This window comes from Lepidochelys kempii, chromosome 17 (assembly GCF_965140285.1).
Source record: "Lepidochelys kempii isolate rLepKem1 chromosome 17, rLepKem1.hap1, whole genome shotgun sequence".
In the NCBI taxonomy this organism is placed as follows: Eukaryota; Metazoa; Chordata; order Testudines; family Cheloniidae; genus Lepidochelys; species Lepidochelys kempii.
Genome location: NC_136396.1, coordinates 10,758,740 through 10,781,603, shown reverse-complemented (window position 1 = coordinate 10,781,603; position 22,864 = coordinate 10,758,740). Strand labels below are relative to the sequence as shown.

Sequence of the window (22,864 nt, the reverse complement as noted above, 5' to 3'; positions counted from 1 at the left end):
CTCATGCTGCTATCTCCAGGCACTGCCCCTGCAGCTTCCCATTGGCCGCAGGGGCATTTGGGGCAGGGACAGTGAGCAGGGGCAGCGAGCAGGGGCACAACCCCCCTCACACGGGCTGCAAGGACCTGCCGGCAGCCTCATGGAACAAGCGCGCAGGAAGCCGCTCAGCCCCACTGCGCTGCTGGGTGGTGACGGGAGCCCCCAGGCTGTTTTAAATCACTGGGGAGCGGGCCAGGGGAAGCGCGGGGGGAGTGTGTGTGGGGCGGGGGAGGTGGGAAACTTTGCTGGAGCTGGGCCCCTGGGACAGGAATATTCCTGGTATCCAGGCACCACAGGCCCATAGAACTCACTGCCCATGAGTTTACCAAAAGGCTTAAGCAAAGGTTACTCTAGATCACAGCGCTTGCCTTAGAGATATACCCATTCCCAATGCTAATCATTTATTCCTGCATTAAATACATTAATTTTATGGTTAATTGTATGTAGCTTTTAATTAGTTTTCATATGAGTTCTATTTTTGTTCACGGCTTCAAGTAATGTATTTTCAATTTTAAAAACGATACCTTACATTCTCTCTTCATAGTTATCAGAGAAAATATATATACACACACATTTTTATTCTGTGTACATTTGAGCACTGTGTACAGAAGGCTATAAAATGTTCTACTGCAAATTAAAATATTAAATAGCATACTAAGTTAATATCTTCCACTTAGAATTAGTATACTATTAGTGTTAAAACACTTATGTACTAGACATTTTTGTATACATTTAAATATATAATAATGGTTATATATAATATTTTTGTACCTTAACTTGTGAACATAATTTGTTGGGGAAGAGTCAACATGGTTTTTGTGAAGGGAAATCATGCCTTACCAATCTACTAGAATTCTTTGAGGGAGTCAACAAGCATGTAGACAAGGGGGATCCTTGCCATTGCAGACAGTTCTCTGAAAACATCCACTCAATGTGCAGTGGCAGTCAAAAAAGCGACCAGAATGTTGGGAACCATTAAGAAAGGGATAGATAAGAAGACAGAAAATATCATATTGCCTCTATATAAATCCATGATACGCCCACATCTTGCATACTGCATGCAGATGTGGTCACCTGATCGCTAAAAAAAGATGTATTGGAATTGGAAAAGGTTCAGAAAAGGGCAACAAAAATTATTAAGGGTGTGGAATGGCTGCCGTATAAGGAGAGGTTAATAAGACTGGAACTTTTCAGCTTGGAAAAGAGACAACTAAGGGGGAATATGATAGAGGTCTATAAAATCATGACTGGGGTGGAGAAAGTAAATAAGGAATTTACTGTTATTTACTCTTTCTCACATCACAGGAACTAGGGGCTACCAAATGAAATTAATAGGCAGCAGGTTTAAAACAAACCAAAGGAAGTATTTTTTCACACAGTGCACAGTCAACATGTGGAACTCCTTGCCATATGATGTTGCGAAGGTCAAGACTATAACAGGGTTCAAAAAAGAACTAGATACATTCATGGAGGATAGGTCCATAAATGGCTATTAGCCAGGATGGGCAGGGATGGTGTCCCAAGCCTCTGTTTGCCAGAAGCTGAGACTAGACGACAGGGGATGGATCACTTGATCTCCTGTTCTCTTCACTCCCTCTGGGGCACCTGGCACTGGCCACTGTTGGTAGACAAGACACTGGGCTAGATGGACCTTTCGTCTGACCCAGTATGGCCATTCTTATGTCAACTATTTATGTGTATACACAGTATAAACACAAATATGAAATATACGTAAACAGCCCACAAAAAGGTAAATAGTTTGTGAACTACTTATTTATTTGTCCATAAATCTGAGGCATATGCCAGACTGACATATCTCAAATGAATCATGACTTTATTGCAGCAAGGATTAATTGTTGATTGTCATGGCTGTCTCTTTTCAGGTCGAGGAAAGTAAGCAAGTGCTTAAACTTTAAGCATGTACTTAATTTCCATATGCTTTAAATTAAGTAAGTGCTTTTCCTTAGTATTGACAGTATACAAGATATTTCCTATAGTCAATAAAAGAAGTAGTAGGGGATACTGTATACTCCCATTGACTTCAGTGGGTTTTTGATCGGGCCCATAGCAAGATTCAAAGATTTACATTCATAGTTAGCTTTATGTATTGTGAGTCATCTTAATCACAGTACATAAAATTAAACACTCAACAGTCTTTGCAGCATTGGGGCCCTAATCTATTTATCCAAGTTAAAACTGGTAAGTTTTTAAGGGTGACAACTGCACATCCATTGTCAGATCTCAGGTGGACTCGCAGAACCAAAATTCAGCAGTTTAACTTTCAGAATCCTCTTACCTTGTAGGATTCATTGTCTGTTTCAGGGCTCTCCACTTGCACAACAATGTATGCATGCAGGAAATTTGAAGCAATCATGTCTGGGACAAATGGAGTGTTTTCTTCTTGAAATATAATTGCCACTATATCGTTACCAATGTGTCTCTTTCTCTGGAGCTGAGTGGAAAGCGCAAATGTTCGATAGTTAAAATTAGGCATTCACATGTCTCCTGAAAACAAATATCCACTTTGCATGAGCAATTGCTTAGACCAAAATTTTCAAACTTGGGTGCCCGAAGCTAGACCTAATGACAGAGTGGGTTCTCAGTCACCTGAAGTCTTTAAATCAAGACTGAATATCTTTCTCAGAGGCTATTGCTCAAATAGAAGTTATGGGCTAAATATAGAAATTACTGGGTGAGGTTCTATAGCCTTTATTATGCAGAAGGTCAGACTAGATGTTCATAATCATCCCCTCTGGCCTTAAAATCTATTCATTTAATTCCCTAAATCATATTTAGGCCCCTAAATAAGTAGCCTGATTTGAAACTCAGCCTCCACTGCTCCCAACACCAATGAAAATGCGGCTATTTCAGTGCCTAACTATAGATTTAGGTATCAAACTTTAGGCACCCAAGACTGACAGTTGTGACATCGCTAATTACATTAGGTCAAAAACATGCAGGGATTTGTAGATTAAAATCAACACTTGTTAAATCTCTGTTGCTCAATATTAAAGGAAAATCACTTAGGCCTGATCTACCCACATTGTACCAGTTTAACTATATCAGTTAGGGGGCATGATGGTTTACCAAAATAATTATACTGGTACAACCCCTAATGTGGGCACAGATATACTTGTATAAAGGTGCCTATACCAATATAACTTATTCCCCTTCCTGTTCAGGAATAAGCTATACTGTTATATGGCCCCTTTATACCAGTATAACTTCAGCCACACTAGGGGGTTTGTGCCATTTTAACTAGAACATAGTTAAAGGGGTACAGCTCGGTATGTAGACAAAGCCTTAACTTCCTTAACCATACCAGTCTCAAAGGGCTTGAATTTAGGGACTATAAAACCACACTGTTTAAATTGTTCTAGGTAGCACATACAAACGTAAAAGGTGCCTACTGGAAATGAAAGTACAGTTTTTCATTCATTACAGATACACAATGTCCATTTAATAATTCCAAACTCATCTTCGGTTCTAATATTTAGCTTTTCCTTTCTGTTTAAAAGTTTCTCTCTAAAGCAAGGTTAGCTCTCTCTCTTACCTGTTGTGCATCTCCTTCAGTAAAAGGCAACTTTGTGGAGACATGAAACATAATCTCTCTGTCCCTGAACACAGTGTACACAGACTCGGTGCCAGTCTGACCATGCATTACATCCAGACCCCCTCGAAAACTAGAAATAAAAGAAAATGTTGGAAAGAACTGAATAAATACTAACAGAACATTGACCCAAGGCTATAGCTTGTTAAATTATTTAATGATACAGACAACTATCTCCTGTATGCATATATAATTAGCTAGTTAGTGAGATAGACAACTAACTCATGTATCCACATATAGTTAGTTATTGTTGTTATAAATAATTAGCTGGTATATATTTAGCAAGTATAATTATTAGTAATCTGGAGCTCAGGATATATGTTAGCTTAATTTTCAGTGGTTTGGAGCTCAGAGAAGCATTTGACACCAGATCTTTACCCAAATTATCTGAAATTTTCAAGCCTACAAAACAGCCTTTCTTTGGGTATTTAATCATTTCCAGCCCTAGTCTCAGGCCAAACCTGGAAGCCCCAAACTGTGTGAAAGCAGAAGGGGAAGACAAATTATCAGAATGTTTCAGAAACTTAAAAGAAAAAAAAGGACAAAGCTAGTAGTAAAAATTAGTGGAAGTTTGGTTGGGTTCAGTCTCCATGGGCTACTCAGTCTTTAGCTTCCTTGCAGAGACAGCCAACAAGGCTGATAATTTATTCCAATTCTGGTAGTGTGATGTGGACATCTACCCGCTAGGAATAGCCATTGAGGCATGATCCTGCAATCTTTATGCATGCAAAACTCCTGTTGAAGGAAACAGGAGTCTATTGGAGAAGGTTTGACCTCTTGAGTAGTCTCAGGGCTGCTCTAATGTGCACCCAGCTACCATTAGACACAAGGGGCCATTATGATAGCAGAGGTGTTCCAACTAGGCCCTCTCCCCCAGACATGCCCTATGACAGGTACTGCGGGCCAGTGGCATGAGACTTGCTATGTCAGATTTATACTATCTGGAGATTCTTCCTTACAAGTGAAGCCAGTTTCACATCCCTTTCGCAATGATGGTGCAGAGCAAAAGGACAGGGATGATCATCTGATACCATGATCAGATATGCTTCGTACAAGTTCTGCAAATTCATTCTAGGTTTGCAACACACTTAAGATAAATACACGAGACCATGCTGGGTGTGTTCTCCATAAGGGGTTAGTTTCATATATGACTGAAATGAAACTAGATGTTTTAAAACGAAGGAAAACAAATTTGCTGCTCTTTTTTTGTTTGCCCTTCTGACCCCTTGAGTAGCTCCCCAGGTTTTGAAAGAATAGCCACAGTTGCATTTGTTTCTGGTTTGTACAACACAGTCCAGCAATGAAGTGACTTCTGTTTCTAAGCTACTGGATGAGTTTACACCTTAAGGGGTCTTTTGTTACATTTATTTAGAAAACAGTTTCCTTTATTTTCCTCACCCTTTGAAATCCTGGAGTGTTATGGTTTCCCCTAGCAAACTCAAGAAGTTCTTGAAAGCAGAGCTCTCTTCATTATTCCCAAACAACTCTTCCTCTAAAGTCTGCAAAATACATCAACAAGTAAAGTAAAAAACTCAGGCTAGTTTTCACTCTAAGGATGCAGGGACCAAACTGAAAGTTTAAAGACACATTAAAACCAGAGATGGATGGTGTAATAAAGGTTGAGACACCAGCACTCCCAGATGTCAGGCCTTTGTTACTCAGGATGGGCCTGATTCTGATATTACTTTCATCAACATAAATCAGGGGTAACTCCACTGCAGTCAATGGAGTAACTCTGGTGTAAACCCAGATCAGAATCAGGCTCAGGGAGCACAATCTCCACCTAGCAAAGTAACTTACATGAGCATACTGTGGTGGGGTATGTAGGCTGTGCCTACTGGACACGGTATGGGGAGAGTTAATACTCTCTCTGAGCAGAGAAGCTGCCACAGGTATCAGCCTTCGGGAGCTGGAAGAAATTACTCTGTTAAGAGGGACAATGAAAGAAATGAATGCATGGGACTCTGAGAACTGGGCTGGTTGTGGGGAGATGTCATAAGGCGATAGCTATACTGCTTATGAGAGCTCTTTTTTGCCTCTATTTCTTTGGGTATTTTTCCTCAGAACTAGAGTTTGTCGGGAAATTTCCAACACAACATTTTTTCCTCAGAAAAACTCAATTCATCAAAACGAAACCTGTTTGCAAGAAAGGATCGGCTCTGACAAATCTCCCAGTTCCAACCAGTTTTTGAAAAAGTTCTCTCTCAAAAAACAAACCTCTTAAATAAAAACTAGCCACGTGGCAATAACAGACAGATACGTGAACGCACAGGTCAGGAAACAATGGAAAAGTCACTTTTCTTTGTTTCTCTCCTATTTGTGGCAGTCAGAAAAATGAATTTGCCCGCACATCGTATTGGCTCAACCAGTCAGCACTGATGGAAGCCTATGGACACTGATTCATCTTCCACTTTATAAAGGAATCCCCAAAAAAGCAGGCTTGCCTGTCTTCAGAAATTAACCTGAATCAACTATGCTGCTGTTTTTCTATGCATGCTCTACTTCCACAGCATGGTGAAAGCCACTTGGCTGGAGTCACGTAGTACAGAAGTATCAGGCAGAGGAACAGACCATGGTATGATTAGAAACATCTGACCTGGGGGTGAAGTCTGCTGAAGTTTGGCTGAAGTTTCTAATGGACAATCTAACATTTATACTGCCCCTCATCCTTCAAGTGCAGGAATCACTTTTCCCAGCATTGAAATGCAATCCCCTTTGCAGGGGGGCCATGACAGTTGTTTGTTCCCACACTGAAGTATTAACGCTGCACGGGTCAGGAAGTGAGAAGTCCACCGTGTTCGGTTGCAACTGCAGGGGGATTTTAGGAAAGCACAATTCCAAAAGCTACTGTATCACCCTCCTCAAAACCTACCTCTGCTGTGATGCCTTCAAACCTATCTCTGTTGTGATACCCTTCCGGCATTAGCTAGGCAAGCAGCAAGATAAGCCTTTACTTTTTCTGCTAAACTCTTCCTTTTTGTTACCTCACGCTCCCTCCTTCCCATTTGTCTGTTTGTCCACCAGTCACATCCTCTCTGACACCTCAAGCATATGCTCCCTGGTGCAGGAACTAAGGCCAGATCCTCAAAGGTTTAGGTGCTTAACTCCCATTAAAATCAATGGGAGTTAGGTGCCTACATACATTTGAGGATCTGAGCCTTACTTCTTTGTTACTTGTCTATAGAGTGACTACTAGAATGGGGCCCTGATTCTTAATTTGGTCTTCTATATGCTATTGGAACATTGGAGTCTCAATCATCTCCCCTTTGGTATATTTCATAAGAAAGGGACTGTAATTATGATCTTTGCATTAGTTATTCAACACACAATACGATGAAATATAATTCAAATGCCTGTCAGAATAATATCTGCTAAATGAGAAGATTCATCTCGGTCTGTATTGCACATGCTAAGCACCTAGATTAATGGAAGCATTTTCAGTGAACACACATCTCCATAGTCTAAGTGTTCCAACAAAAATAGAACTGTTTGGCTGTCTAAACATACGTCTGACTAAAAAACACATGGCCACTAAAATGCATTTTCAAATTAATTTAGCTTGGGGTTTGATTTACATATTCATTTATTTTTGAACCATATCATTTATGAACGAGCAAGGAAAATGTGCAAGTAATAAGAAACATATTATTCAAATGAAAACAATACAACATAATTACAAGCGTTTAGAGGTGCCGAGCACAGTCAGTCCCCATTGACTTCAGCTAAAGGTTTGGCTGCACAGCATTTAAAAACCACACCCCCTAGCTACTTTCTAGAATATACTTAATGACAATACAACGGGGGTTGCTTACCTGTTTAAACTCTTGATAAATCACACCAAATTTAAATGTGTTATTAACCTCATGCTCATCGTAAGACACTATCATCTGGGATGCCTGGAATAAAACACCATTTGAATTATTTAATTCAGTAATTTGTAGAACCGGAGTCTAAAATGTTGCATAGATAAAAAATGGCATTAAGGAGAAGCACAATTTAGACTGGAATGGTAACGTCCCATTGGCAGGATAAATAAGTCTGCCATGTCTACACACCTCTAAATTCTTATTGGTCATTTAGGTAGCGCCGCTCTTGTTTGTGGCTCAGTACCGGGGAGAGTCAGGGCCAAACAGATTAGAGGTCATTCGAGCTGCGCAAATAATTAATTTTTTGATTGACTGGCTTAAAAAAAATTTAAAACCCAAATGTCTTGGGTAAAACCAGAACAAAATTTTTCTTCAATTTTTTGGCAAACCGTTTTGTTTTGGTACGGATCAAATGCTTTTGTTCAGCCGGAAACAAAATGAATCACTTCATCTGCACGCTTTAATTTTTTTTTCAACAAAACTGAAATAAAATTTGAAAGCATAAAGTCATTGCAAATGGAAAAATCAAAACATTTCATTTTGAAAACAGCAAAACAAAACATTTCTGTATTCTCAGAATTTGCCTGGGCAGTGGTTGATGGAAATAATCCAGTGAATTTGACAGAAATTTGCAAAATGCACCCAGAATCTGCATTTTTTGGCCAAAAAAATTCCAGAGCAGTGGGAAAAACTGAACTGACACTTCCATAGAATGTAAGGGCCCAAATTTTCAACAGCACCCTCAAGTTTTTAGTGACCAGCTTCACATTTGTCCTCAGGCCAGTCCCAGCTGGAGTAAATCCACCTGAATTTCAATACACTACTTACACCAGCAGAAGATTTGGCCCATAAAGTCTGATCATGGAAGGTGCTGAGAAGCCACCTTCTTCCAATGAATCTGGATTTTAACTTCCCAAAAGTTCGGGGCTGTTTGGATGGGAGATTTTGGCGCTCTACTAATGGGTGAATTAGAGGTTCCTCCTAAGTGGCAGCATAAGGAGCACCTTTGGGTTTTTTTAAAGGTTTGCATGTTTTTTTAAATGAATAGCATTAATAGGAGAGCACTCATCAAAGACATTCCTCTTAGTGAACTGTGCAATGGACGTTCTCAACTTCCAAACAACAACAAAGCAAGAATAAAATAATTTTGACCTTGGTTTACACCAAAAGGTGGTGAAAATGCCTTCTAACATACTCGGTCTCCAACATACAAGATACTTCAAAAATGAAGAATATGCTTTTAACTACCCAGTAAGAGGTTTCTATGGCAGCACAACTGCCTGAGTAGTGACAGGGAAACACAAATGGAATCCAGTTGCAAGATCTCTTCCGAAGAGACATTTTGTTCCGCCCCACGTCCGGAGGCAGGTCCTCAGCAGGTATAAATTGTCACAGCTCCATGGAGCTAGGCTGGCTCAAACCTGTATGGTACAGGCCATTTATTCATATTTTATACCAACTAAACCAGCTCAAATATTCAAAACCTGGACACAGGGCAGCCACACATATATCTGCCTGTTAGCCCCGTCCATGTGCCCCCACAGTAGTACAGTGTGTGTCTTTGTCCCCCTCTAATGGTTGATCCACATAAAAGGAGAAGAGCCGACTTCAGCTAATAGAATTATTCCTTTAGTTTAATCAATAGCGACTCAAACTTTCAGCATTAACAGTCTCCAGTTCATACGCTGACAATGACCCAAGTGAGGTTATAGACGTATCTTCCCCCACACGCTTCATTGCCGCTTTTAAAAATGGCATTAATGTGGAGCTCCTGCCTAGAGGCTGAGATTTCCCAAAGACCCAAGAGAGTTAAGTGTCCAAAATCAAATGGGAGTTTAGTGCCTAAACCTCAGCCATGTCAAATGACTGCCATTGCTGTTCTTCACAGTGAAGGAGGGGCATTTCACAGTCACTGGAGAATCACAGCCTGAGTTGAGCCCCTCCAGTTTGTTTCGTGAATGTTCTAACTAATATGGCTGTAAAAGAAGCAACATCCCTTTTTTCTCCCCTGCATGGGGCTTGCAAATACATCGCTCCTTCAAGTCTGCCTCCTACCGAGGAGAGATTTATTGTTACAGGAGAGGCACAGTTCCTGGCAACTATGGTTTGTTTTGTCTCGTTTTATTCTCTTTTTTTTTTTTAAAATGAGATGAAAAATAGGCCGCCTCATTAAAACACACTCTGAAATATAACCTTTGTGCTTCTTCAAGTGTCCTGCAATCATGACTGTGTCACTGAAGCTCAAAAGGGCCAAATTACTAATTGAAAAATTATAGAGAGTGTTGAGAGAGCTCTCAGCAGCACAGAGAATTCTTTTGGGCTAAAGTGGGTGTGAACTTAGAACTCATAAGTGTCTCCTGGCTCACACACTATGCTGACAGCTCTGCATGAACCACCCGAATAAGATATTCCACCCCAAAATAGAATGAACTACCTGCCTATGCATTTTTATAATGGTTAAGTAGTTTTAGGGGTCACACCACCTCTCGCGCACAGGCATAAATCTGACTTGAAGCTTGTGACAAGAATTTAATGACTCTCTAAGCGTATATTGTCACTGCAATTTTTTGTGGGCAACCTCATTCTCACCATTAAATGCCAGAATTTAACCCTAAATCAATGTCATCACCAGAGAGGTGCAGATCTATAGGGCTGCAACATCATCATTAGAAAGGGGCAACTCTCAAGGGATTTTGCTTCAAAACAGTTCAAATAAACATTTTCTATAGTTTTAACCCACGTGGGCTCTCAGATACAGAGTTTACCTTTAAGTTTGGTTTCAAACAGACCCAAAAATCTCGAAGTGAGACTCACCAAGTTTCCCACTGATACCATGTGAAACCTACTAGTTCCATATGATTTGGATACAACACCACGAACTGGCCCCAGGTTTGCTCAAATCTGAGCCCAGATTAGCACAAAAGCTTTGTAAAATCCTTAGGGTATGTCTACACTGCAATGTAAACCCAAGGTTTGAACTCAGGCTCAACCCTAACCCCCCTTCTATCTACACACAAATCGTACTAAGCCAGGGCTTGGACCCAAGGTCCCACAATCCCATGGGGGTGGAGTGTCTGAGCCTGAGTCAAGCTGGGACTTAGGGTTCAAGTCCTATTGTTTTGCAGTGTAGACATAGACCCACTGGACTCATGCTCTGCAAGTCTTCCAGAAGTATTCCACAATCCCAGAGGCTGACTTTCTTTGTCCTCTGGACAGTCAAGTTTGCCGACCGTCAAGTTTTCCCACATTGCACCACGAACAAAGGGCTAGAGTGGCCACATTTTGGGAAGGCGCTAGGAAGTCTGGGATCTGGGTGGTTGGACGTCGGTCCTCATAATGCAGTGTAGATGCTGGAGCCCCAGGCTGGGACCTAGGGTTCAACCATTCCTAACCTGGGGTTACGAATGAGTGCAGATGCTTAAGCCCTATGTTAAAAAACCCAGTGTTTGCTAACTTGAGTTCTACTAACTTGGGCTTATATTGCAGTGTAGACATTGCCTTCGTGAACTTTTCAAGGGATGTGATCTGAATCTGGCGCTTCTACTGAAACCCCAAACCATGCCAGTTTCATGTAGTCACAGATCCACTAGCCAGCTATTTACATGGCAATAATCATTACCCGTCACAATGACAAACTCTGTACGCTTCTTTTGGTGCACAGTTCAGTGTGTATAGACATTAATGCCAGAGTCATACCAAAAATTATATACCCTCTACAAATGAGATTTTGACACACTGACTCAAAAGTAGCATACAAATTAGAAAATGGGTTTCCCCCCATTAAACATCTTTTTGGTTTGCATGCAAGCAGCCAACAGCCTCCTTTCTGTTCTACGTGCAGCACAGAGGTGGGAATGTAACCCATAAAGAGGCTGTCAAGCCCATCATCTTGAAGAAGGGTTAATATTGTTTTAAGTTAAATTAATCAATTGGCATACGGTGCCCGGGCTCGACTTGCTACGACATTCTACCTATTGTGAGGATTTCCAAATTCATATCCCAACTCATCTAATTAAAAAAATAGTATATTAGGAACTGCATCTGCATGTGGTTCAGCCAGAAACTTCCTTAAAGAGACACAGCTACGAAAAGACCGTGTTCAGTTCTGTGCCCCCTAGAAAAGTACCCGTTGGTGTCAGTGCATACAGACCCCACTCATGTGACAGGCGTATTAAATGTTTGTGACCTTACCCCAGGTTCGGGGACTGAGGCCGGGAAACAAAGTCCAGTGACTTACTAGAATTCCTGAATCACAGTCTCCCCTTACTCCATCAGTCGTTAATAAAACCACAGTCTCCCCTTACTCCATCAGTCGTTAATAAAAATATGCTTGCCTGCACATCTCAAGGGTCCCACCCCAAAAATGTTACTTCCTCGCTTTACTATTAGCTATGCAGCTAACGAGCCAATTGTGTTGCCACATACTTATTTTGCATATGTAAATGAATGCACAAATTAGGCGCATAATGACACAAGCAGTTTTGAAAACCAGCCCCTTCAGATATAGCATCCCTGCGCCAGAGTATTTTATAGTCTTTGTCCTCACCTTGGGGTACAGGACTGGGTTAAACTTCAGTCCGGAGGCATCGTCACAGAAAGCCTACCACAAAGAAAAACAAAATCAGCATGAGGCAGGAGGACAGTGTTTATAAAAGCACTTGGCTTCTTTTTACCGTGTGTGTGTGTAGCGGGGAGGGGAGAAATACAACGCCCGGCAAGAACTCGATTCCTCCAGCATATAGGCAGAATTGCCCTCTCCAATCTGCATAGGAGACCTCACCCCCAGCATTCCACTGAATTGCCACTGAGGGAAGATGTACACAAAGTCAAGGCTGCTAACTTAATATAATGAGCCAAATTCGGCTCTAAATTGCATGCGTTGTCTTCACAGCTCCATCTCTCATTCTAATCCGATCAGCAATGGCATGGTAGTTTCAGAATTTACAGGTGAAGACTATTCATAGGAGTTGACTTCTCACATTAAAGGGTTTGCACAAAACAGACCTAAGTGAATAATGATTCATTGACATTTAAGTGGCACATACATAGCCTTGTGCTCCAAACCGCCTTTACAGCTCTCTTCTCATTTCACAAAGGTGCATGCAGGCGCACATTGGTTCACGGAAATGATCACGGGCCCGTGGCAAAGCAAAATTTGTTATTTGCAGTGGTTTGTATAGCTTAAGTCATCCAATCAGGAAACAGAAAAAAATACCACATGAGAAAGGCAATCAATCACACAGCTCAAATATTAAACTCATGAAGACTGACTGCTGGCAGCAAGCAGTTTGCAAGCCTGAAATTTGTTCACACAGGCATACAAACAAGTTGGTAAAAATCACAATCTGTTCTCAGATAACGTGTGAACAGAATAAAGGGCAAAATTTGCCAAATAAACTGCTTAGCAAAGTTTTTGCTTTGCTGAAGTAGGAGCCAAAATAAAGCTGCATTATCACAACACATTGCTCCCTGCAGAGAAGGATACAGAGACCATAGTGCAGGCAAACTAGAACAGCATTTTGTTTATGACTGAGAGAGAACATGTGTATTTGCTGCCCCTTGTTCTATCAGGCCAACACACAAAATAATAGCAGAAACCTTCATTTTCTTTATGGCTTGACCATTTACATCCCTCTCTCTCCTAATTCCTTCTCTCCTCTCTGGCAGCAGTAGATCATGGCTGTGCTCACATGTAACATACAGTAGTAAGAATAACCAACACCATCCACTCGAATACCACTATTCCACCAAAGGTCTCCAAGATCTTTAAAATCGTTAACATGACTATGACTCACCACGCCTGAGAGGTACACATTATATAATCCCCATTTTACAGATGTGGAAATTGAGACACAAAGCAGGTAAGTGACTTGCCCAAAGTCATGCAGCAAATACACAACAGAAGCAGGAACAGAGCCCTAAAACCTGGATATTGTTCTCTACATTGACTGTCTGAGAACTCTACCTCCTGCACCCAAAATGTTAAAGCAGCACAGTATTTGCATTTGAAAAGCTTTCCATGGTGCACCTAGAGCATCCACGTCTCGTAAAGCAGTTTGCACCAGGCAATATAGACAGTTCACCTTTGCAATCTGTGGGATACTAGGAAACTTGCTAAGTCCTGCCAGGGGGATCCTTTCATGTAATGTTTTCAGTTTGGACCTGAGAAAGGAAAAGAGAAGAACAGAGAACATGAAATAAGTTACGATAATAGACATGCCTCCAGAGCTTCATGCATACTAACTGGGACTGGTAATGTACAGTGAAGCCACAGCAGGAATCTCTTCCAGATGTTTGGAAATGATACCCTGCTGCATTTCCAGTGTGTGGCTAGAATTTCTTTTATTGCCCCTGCAGCTCTGTTATGTTAAAATATTCATATTTTGGTGAGGGACGAAGAAGATAATTCAGACACCGGGTCTCATCAGTTTACAGAACGGATGGTGCTAAATATGATTGATATTATCCAATATCCTCACAGAGATTTTTATGTTCAGTTTCACTGGGCTTGGCTATAGATCAAAGTCTAATGTTCACTCCGAGAGCAATCTCAAGATACAGTATTCCAAATCCAGAGAAAGTAAAATAATACCCCAACCCATTTCATATCCTCATGTGGGACATGTGTTAAATCTAGGAGTAGCAAGTTCATCTACATCCATTAGGGTGAAAAAACAGATAAAGGATATTTAAATAGTGATTTTTTTGTTTAACCTTGGGGGGAGAAGGGAGGGCACTTCATACCTGAGTATAATCCTTAAATATTCAGTACCATCTGCCTCTTCACACTTAATAGAAAGGATCAGATTTCCTAGGCTGCTGGCTGTACAATAAAAATTTAAATGATCCTAAAAATAGAAGAGATGTGTTAATGTGATGTGATAAGGCAGCCTTGTCTACTGGCAACAACCTACATCCCCGCTACCTAGAATGCTTCTTAGACACTGGTCCCTGGGTCAAGAGAAAATTGAGGATGACTCATTACTGTCTTAAGAAATTCTCCAACACCTCACTCACAAACGCTCCATGTCTCGGTCCTTTGGGAACCTGAAAGGGTTTATTTATTTTTCAGCCTGTAGTCTTTATTACTTTGTCCTTCGTTTGTTCACAGGGACCAATATTTTGATTGGCAAAAGTAAATAAGAATTTTTCCCTCAGGATGAGACAACAGAATAGAATTATAGAAATATAGGGTTGGAAGGGACCTCAAGAGGTCATCTAATCCATCCCCCTGAGCTGAGGCAGGACCAAATACACCTAGGCCATCCCAGACAGGTGTTTGTCTATTCTGTTCTTCAAAACCTCCAGTAATGAGGCTTCAAGGGAAGTTGTGGAATCCAATTCCGGTACTTAATTATCCTGATAGTTAGAAAGTTCCTAATGTCTAACCTAAATCTCTGTGGTTGCAGATTAAGTCAATTACTTCTTGTCCTGCCTTCAGCATGCCTGAGAGGAATTCTTTAAGCTCAGTACCAATGTGGACACAAGAACAAATGGATATAAACTGGTCATTGGGAAGTTTAGACTTGAAATTAGACAAAGGTTTCTAACCATCAGAAGAGTGAAGTTTTGGAATAGCCTTCCAAGGGAAGCAGTGGGGGCAAAAGACCTATCTGGCTTTAAGATTAGACTCGATAAGTTTATGGAGGAGATGGTATGATGGGATAACATGATTTTGGCAATTAATTGATCTTTAAATATTCATGGTAAATAGGCCCAATGGCCTATGATGGGATGTTAGCTGGGGTGGGATCTGAATTACTACAGAGAATTCTTTCCTGGGTATCTGGCTGGTGAATCTTGCCCATATGCTCAGGGTTTAGCTGATCGCCATATTTGGGGTCGGGAAGGAATTTTCCTCCAGGGCAGACTGGAGGAGGCCCTGGAGGTTTTTCGCCTTCCTCTGTAGCATGGGGCACAGGTCACTTGGTGGAGGATTTTCTGCTCCTTGAAGTCTTTAAATCATGATTTGAGGACTTCAATAGCTCAGACATAGGTGAGAGATTTTTCGCAGGAGTGGGTGGGTGAGATTCTGTGGCCTGCGTTGTGCAAGAGGTCAGACTAGATGATCATAATGGTCCCTTCTGACCTTAATATCTATGAATCTAAGGAACTCTGACTCTGAGCCAGTCAATGGAAGGGTCAAAGGTGAACCAAATAATAATTTATCTCACGTTTGAGCTTGTGAATGTCTGAACACATGGGCCAGATCCAGATAGCATCCAGCCCCACCAAAAAAATTGGGGAAGCTTAGATCTCAGCCCAAATGCTTGTGACTTAGACACATCACTAATTTTTTTAACTCAATATCATGAAGAGATGCTTGATGACAATACTGTAAAAAGCAACTGTATGAATATCAGGGACCAGTAATAAGTCTCACTAATGCCTAAAGAGTATCAGGAGTACTGAATAGTATACTGGATTTCCAACCCTTCATTATCCCTATTCAAAACCACTCCTAAAATCTCACTGTTTTCACATTGTCCACAAGAAGGGAATTACTAGATTAAAATGGAGAAGGGGTCTGTAATAACTTAAGGGAAGTGACATGTAGATTTGGTTTGTGAAATGGATTTTCTCTCCCATCAAAAATTCTTAGATTTGGAAAAAAAATCCAAAATTGGGACAAAAAGCCAAGATTTTGAAATTTTTTTTGCAAAATTAAATTCTGAAAAAATTGTCACATGGAGTGACTCAAACAATTCCATTTGAAATGGTTTGTTAGGAATTTGACCATTTTTTAACATATACAATAAAGTACCTTTTGAAATGAAAAGGCACTTCAAAACAAAAAAAAATCAAAATGTTCTGTTCCAAAACCATTGAAACATGATGTTCTAACATTTTCAAAACAGGTTTTCCACATTCTTTTTTCAAACCAAATTTTGTCGAAATCTATATAACGGAGCAAAAAGTTTTGGTGGAGTGGAAACGGCTTTTTCCGATGGAAAACGGTTTCCAAGTTTAGCGACAGAGGTCTCACGCTTTAGAACACTGATCCAGGCTGGGTGACTGGGGCCAGAAAAGTCTTGAGACCCTTCCCAGCACTTGTGCGAATAGCACCTTTACTGAAATGATGGGATTCAAACTCACAACCCCGGTCCTTTGTTATGTGTGTGGGAGAAGGCACACAATTCTAAGTTAACCCGCTCCTCGGTTTCCCATGGTCCATCCTGTTTTCTCTCTGCCTGACTCTGCTGGATAAACTTTTCAGAAGAGGGGCTGTCTTCATTTATATATCTCATACAGCACTGTCAGCTCTTAACAGAGAAATCAGCCCAATGGCAAAATGACACAGAGAGCTGAACAAAGGGGCAACCACGTAAACGGGGAGGGAGTCCAGCAGTGAAACGGCTAGAGTTTTGCAGCCCTGTTGTCAGGGGAAGTGCCCTTTCATGTCCTCACCCAAATGGCTACATCTAGATAAACACTAGTTACTAGAGATGGCTGAAAAATTAAATGAGGTTTTCCCTCAAAAATTGTGCAAGGGGATTCATTGTAATTTAAAATGTTGATGAAAATAAATCAACATTTTTGACTGGCCCAACTAATTCTCCTCTTTGAAGAAAATTTGTTGGTTATACACATAACACTAATGTCTCCAGGTAGGTCAGCAGCATCAAAGATCACAACTAGGATCTGTGGATCTTAATGTGTGAGCCTCTATTGCCTGAGCTAAAAGACCTTCCTCTCTTAGCTAACCTGACAGCAGGCTCATCAATCTCTAATTTGCCTAGCCACCATTAGAGGGGGACAGAGTGCCACATTAAACAGATAGCTTACAACAGACTGAGAAACGTAGATGCGTATTGACCACTGACCTTCCCTAGAAAGTGTTTTCTGTATGCCCGGGCTTCACCTTTGCACTCTAATTTATACCCATACGTGCTAGGGCTAAGGTTTTCCTCTTCCTCTTCAGAGATGCTGCTATCCGACGAGGTGGGCGTGCTGAGATTTTCTGGATCTTCAATCCAGTATCCTCCGAACTGGGGCAGAATGATCATGGGATAAGGGCTTCCTTTCTCTAAAATCTGTAAAGAATTCCGATACAGTGCAGTGAGGATACAATACAGTGCAACAGGGACTGGATTAGCTGGGGCAAAGCACACTGAAGTCAGTGGGAGTGTTTCCCATTGGCTTCAATAGGCTTTGGATCAAGCCTTTAGAGTCTCCCATCACCATTAAGGAGAAACAGAGGAGTCAAGAGCTCTGTATTGCCAACCCCAAACATTTAAAAATCATGAGTCAAGCCCCCAAATTAATGAGATTGGCTTAAAAATAATGATTTTTTTTTTAAAGAATACATTTGCGGTTCTTTTTACTGGCCTTCTGAGCCTTTAAGGGTGCACTTGAGTCACATTTTCAAGCTTTTCTGTGCAACTATAAAGGCTAGAAAACATCATACTCTTTTTTTCCTCTAGAATCTCAGCTTTCATTTAATCAAGTGTCTCCAGGATTTGAGGCTTTAAGAAACACACCAAACATCACGAGATTCATAACAACATTGAGAGACAATGAGATTTTCATGCTGACCACGAAAACTGGGAAACAATCGTTTGTGTTCCAACCTCTTGCAGGTAAGTTCATTAGCAACTAACCAACACGGGTAGGGCCAAATCCTGTGGTTTTTATTCACTGCTTGCTCTCTCTTAACTCAGGAAGAACTCTCGTTGACTTTAATGTGAGTTTTCCTGAGTAACAACAGACCAAGGGTGCATTTACCTCTGCAGTAGAAGTTGGACTCATTCTCAGCTGTCATGGGTCCTTAATGCTTATCAACCATCTCATTGCTTAAAAGATGGGAGAGGAGGGTGGTCCAGGGTGTGCTAGCCACTAGCCAGGTACAAATCAAATAGCCAGCCACGTGCTTGTCAAATCAGCATTATCAATACTTCCTAGTCTTGCAGGACTCAATAATCGACAATCCTGAGATTGTACTTTTCTCACTGCCACTGATCAATAGCAGTACCACCATAGGGTCTGGGAGAGTAGCCAGATTGCAAGTGAAATGTTCCAGCGTAATAGCACCAAGTTAACAGTATTGCCTTTGTTTCATTATTAAGGTTATTTTGGGGGTGGAGGAAAGCATAAAACACTCATAAGCAAGAGTGGTTCTCCAACCAGAGCATGATCATGCCTTTAAAGTCAGTTACACTCTCTTCAGTGATAGTGCAGGATCAGGTCCTAAATGAATCCCTTTATAACAACTTATGTTTATCTGATGCCTTTCACCCAGGCTGATCCCAAAGCACTTTACTAACCGATCGGGCAAACTATTTTCTGAAATGCAGCCCCCATCTGGTGTGGACTGAGGTAAGTAACAAATGCAGTGACAAACAGCGCAGGAACAATGACTTACGTTTATATAGTGTCTTTCGTCCCAAAGGATCCAAAAGTGTGTTACAGGCTGAATATCAGCATATAGAATCAATTCACACACCACTGAATTGCAGCCACCTCTGGGTAGCGACGTAGCAGCAGTCGTTCAGCAGTGTGCGGCAACGGAGTGCAACAGTTCAAGACAGACAACGCACAGGTGTGAGCTGCCTTGTGTGTTCATGCAGGGGAACAAAGGGGTGTAAGGCCCCCTTGTTCCCTGGTGCAAACAAACTCATATCACTGTTACTCCCCATCTTGGGATGATGGGCAGGGAGTGGGCACTCACTCCCTCCCTCCCCCCACATACAATATGTTGGCTAGCACAGCTGAGCCAGTGTGAAAGAGGGAGCAATCTGCACCCGTAGTCTGCAGTACTCCCCCAGCCCCCAGGAAACGGGGAAATAAAACACTAGAGAGACCTCTCCAGAGGAAGAATTCAGCCCAGGTACACGTTGCCCCTTGCTCAGGTCTGGTGATAACTCCACAATCTGACAAATATCACAGCGACCTGGAACGGCTGGGGGAATTTAGGTACATGAAATATAATTCCCCACAATGCAACTGAGCCAGGACAGGACACTGTGCTTGTTATTTATTCTCCTCGCTTACGACAATGTGCTGTGGCCTCTAGGCTCATGTACAAAAACAATTATAAAAATCACATAGCTCAACCGTAGAGACAGCCACCATTATTCTAGAGAACAAATGGCATTTTAATAAGCAACATGGCCATGATCTTGGTTTCACAGCTCATCCATAAGACAGGAAAGAATCCCTACAAATAACTTTTATTAACATTTTGAAAAAGGCAGCCATCCAAACATGCTTTAAAGCACCTACCTCATCAATGCTGGGGTATGGGATGTAATCTTCCTGTAAAAGATCAAAACACAGAAATGATTGCTTGTTCTCCATTAGGTATTTATTACATCCTTACCACTTTCCATTTAATGCAAACATTTTTAACCTGCCCTATTGTACAGAAAGTAAAAGTATGTTTTAATGTTCCCAGTACCGTGCACTTTGTAAACAAAAAATTATCTTCACACCACCCCTGTGTGATAGGAAATTGACAGATGGGGAAACTAAGCCACGGAGCATTCTTGCCCCTGGTCAAACAGAAAGGGCCAGCTGATACGATCTGTCTGCCAGTGAAGAATTCAACTAGTGGAGGGGCAATCAGTAGTGTAAACTCAGGTGGGAGGAGGGATGGTCCAATGGTTATGACTCAGGAGACCCCAGCTCAATTTCCTGCTCTGCCACAGACCTCCTGTGTGACACTGGGCAAGTCACTTTGTCTCTCTGTGGTTCAGTTCCCCATATCCAATATGTAGGTACTTCCTCCCTCACAGGGGGTAACAATCTAGAGGTGCTCAGATACGTCAGTAATAAGGGTCATATAAGCACCTGAGAGAGTGAGCAAGTGGAGTAGGCTCTGGTGTCAGCCATAATCCCGCATCCCAATGCAGGGGATACGGCGGGGTACAGCCCCTAGACTGTTCTAACTGACGCTAGGGCCAGGTCAGTGCAGAATCAAGGAGCTATAACTTGCTCCCCAAAGGGCCCCCCAGACACAGGGGAGAACTGAAGGCCCAGTGAAGGGCTTAGAGATAAATATTTCTTCATATCCTATTGCCAATACCCTGAGCTTTGTAAGTTTGTTTGAGATGGGCAAGCTGTGCAATTCCTACAAATAAGAGCTGAGTAGAAAGGCAACCAGACCAGCTGTTTACCACAGGGACTGAACTACTGAATTGGGCTTAAAACCAGCCCTGCATTAATGGAAAGATGGGGTAGGTGACTTTTCCATTCCTCCTGTGATTCTTTGTTTCAAAATACCTCAGTGCATAAGGACATAATGGAACCATTTCCCCATTCAGTTACCAACATAAGGTTCTCAACAATGTGATTAAAAGACAAACCATTTTAAACAGCTCACTGCAGAAAGACAAACAGGTCTGAGACCTAACGCTAGATTAGGGGCCTGCATGCACATCTACTTTATCTTTGCAATTAGTCCCATGTCTTTAGATAACATTTAAATCCTTTCATTTTTTTAGTCAGTGGCTTTACCAACATTCCCTGAAATCCCTAGTTCTAGAGATAGAAAATTATTTTGAGAGTTCTGCACAATAAGCAACATCCATTCCAACACCAACCTTATTTTTCTGGCTTCCAATTCTCTGGTCTTCAGATTTTGGTGCCTGTTTTAAATGAATAATAATAAGTTAAATAATTAAGATGTTTGCTATGGTATGGAAGAAAAAAAAAACAATGATATTTCATAGCAGTGAAATCTCTCTTAAATGACCACTCTGAGGGCTTTTCTACACTTTGAATACTACAGCAGCATTCCATCCTGTCGGTGTAAGTAGTCCATCCCATCGGTGCAGGTTAGCCACCTCCCCGAGAAGCAATGGCTTAGTCGACAGAAGAATTCTTCCATTGACCTAATGCTGTCTACCCTGGGGGTTAGGTCGGCTTAACGATGTCACCCTGGAATGTGGATTTTTCACACCCCTAGGCAATGTCGCTAAATCAACCTAAATTTTCTAGTGTAGACCAGCCCTCAGTGACCAGCCAGGTTATCCTAGGCTCCCCACCATGTTTTTTTCCTTGCCCTGCTAATACGTGTGAAAATTATAAACGGCCTTGTCCACACAGGGATTTTACCATGTTAGTTTCCATGTGCCAGCTGACATCTTGTAACAACTAGAGTGGAGTGAAATTTGTTGGCAAAAAACATAGATTCAGTGACACCACAATGTTTTATGAATTCATGTCAGTTTTGCCACACCATTTTGGTCAAAAAACACCGAAAATAAATTCTGGGGGAAAAAATCAAAACATTTTGCGCCAACATTTTGTAAACAAAATGCGGCATTTTTTAAATAAAATTCAAGGAATTTTGAAACAAAAAGTCACTTTGAACTGAAAAATGGAAACACTCCAAAAGTAGTTAAGAATGCTTGAAATCCAACTGAAACTTTTCATTTTGGGTCAAACAAAGTTTCCTTTGACCAAAACCAACTTATATTGTTACTTTTCAATTCACTGAATTTTATTTTAAAAAAATGTTAGTTTGGGTTCAAACCAAAACTTTCCCCGCCCCCAGTTTTTTTTAGAATGGCCAGCGATCCCTCAAATCCGTTATTTGCACAGTCTACCAAACACATACCGTCTAGGGCTACGTCTCCACACTACGAGCTAAGGGTGTGGTTCCCTGGCTCCTGCACATATCCTCAAGCCAGCGTGAGCACAAATAGCAGGGTAGCCAGGGCACTACAGGTAGTGACAGCAGAGGGGAGTACAAACCATGTGAGCACAAACTCACCTGACACCAGCGGTGTGTGCATGGCTCAGCTGCGCTTCTGCTGCCAAGACTTGTGCTACTATGGCTTCAGTGCTATTTATGTTTCTCCCTAGCTCGGTGAAGGCTAGCAGGAGCATGTGTACACAAGCCGGGAATCACACCCTTAGTTCATAGCGTAGCCGTGGCCTACAAGGCAAATTAGGAAAATGTCATGCCAAGTGCGGTAAAATGGATCAAGTCACTTTGTTTACTTTGCCTTATACAGCCAACCACAGATTGCTGCTGTTAAATGCGACCTAAACACCAAGGCACTGCAAAACACAACGCCAAGTGCTATGGCCCCAATTCATCCAGGCACTTTACATTTGATCACCAGGGAGTCTACTCATATACTTGAAGCCACGTATGTGTTTTAAAGGACCTCAGTTTTACTGAATCAGGGCAGTGTTGCCCAGCAGTGTCCCAGCAAAACATATTCCTTATGTTGTCTGACTGCTCAAACTGTGAGGCGACAGGCATATTGATTCTAAATCTTATGCACCTGAAAATAATTGGCTTACATTTCAGGTCATGTGTGTTGGTGTGTGCTGAAACGCTAGAAAGACTAAAAGCTGGGGAGGTGCTTTCAAAGAATCTTCCAGCAACAACGTGGGT

The 22,864-nt window shown here is 41.5% G+C and overlaps 1 protein-coding gene across 16 annotated transcripts in view; it reads right to left on the bottom strand.

Annotated features, from left to right (window-relative positions):
• RAP1GAP2 (RAP1 GTPase activating protein 2) overlaps positions 1-22,864 on the bottom strand; it is a 265,430-nt gene that overhangs the window by 27,731 nt on the left and 214,835 nt on the right. For 15 of the 16 annotated variants that reach the window (XM_073315725.1, XM_073315710.2, XM_073315712.2 and 12 more), the window contains 10 exons: positions 21,057-21,101; positions 19,738-19,770; positions 17,340-17,549; positions 14,260-14,363; positions 13,599-13,677; positions 12,062-12,115; positions 7,462-7,545; positions 5,048-5,148; positions 3,593-3,722; positions 2,336-2,491 (listed from right to left, as the gene is read on the bottom strand). In XM_073315725.1, the coding sequence (XP_073171826.1) occupies positions 2,336-2,491; positions 3,593-3,722; positions 5,048-5,148; positions 7,462-7,545; positions 12,062-12,115; positions 13,599-13,677; positions 14,260-14,363; positions 17,340-17,549; positions 19,738-19,770; positions 21,057-21,101 (996 nt within the window). Of the gene's footprint in view, positions 1-2,335; positions 2,492-3,592; positions 3,723-5,047; positions 5,149-7,461; positions 7,546-12,061; positions 12,116-13,598; positions 13,678-14,259; positions 14,364-17,339; positions 17,550-19,737; positions 19,771-21,056; positions 21,102-22,231; positions 22,397-22,864 lie in introns of all 16 variants that reach the window. The other variant, XM_073315724.1, reaches the window with a different exon arrangement.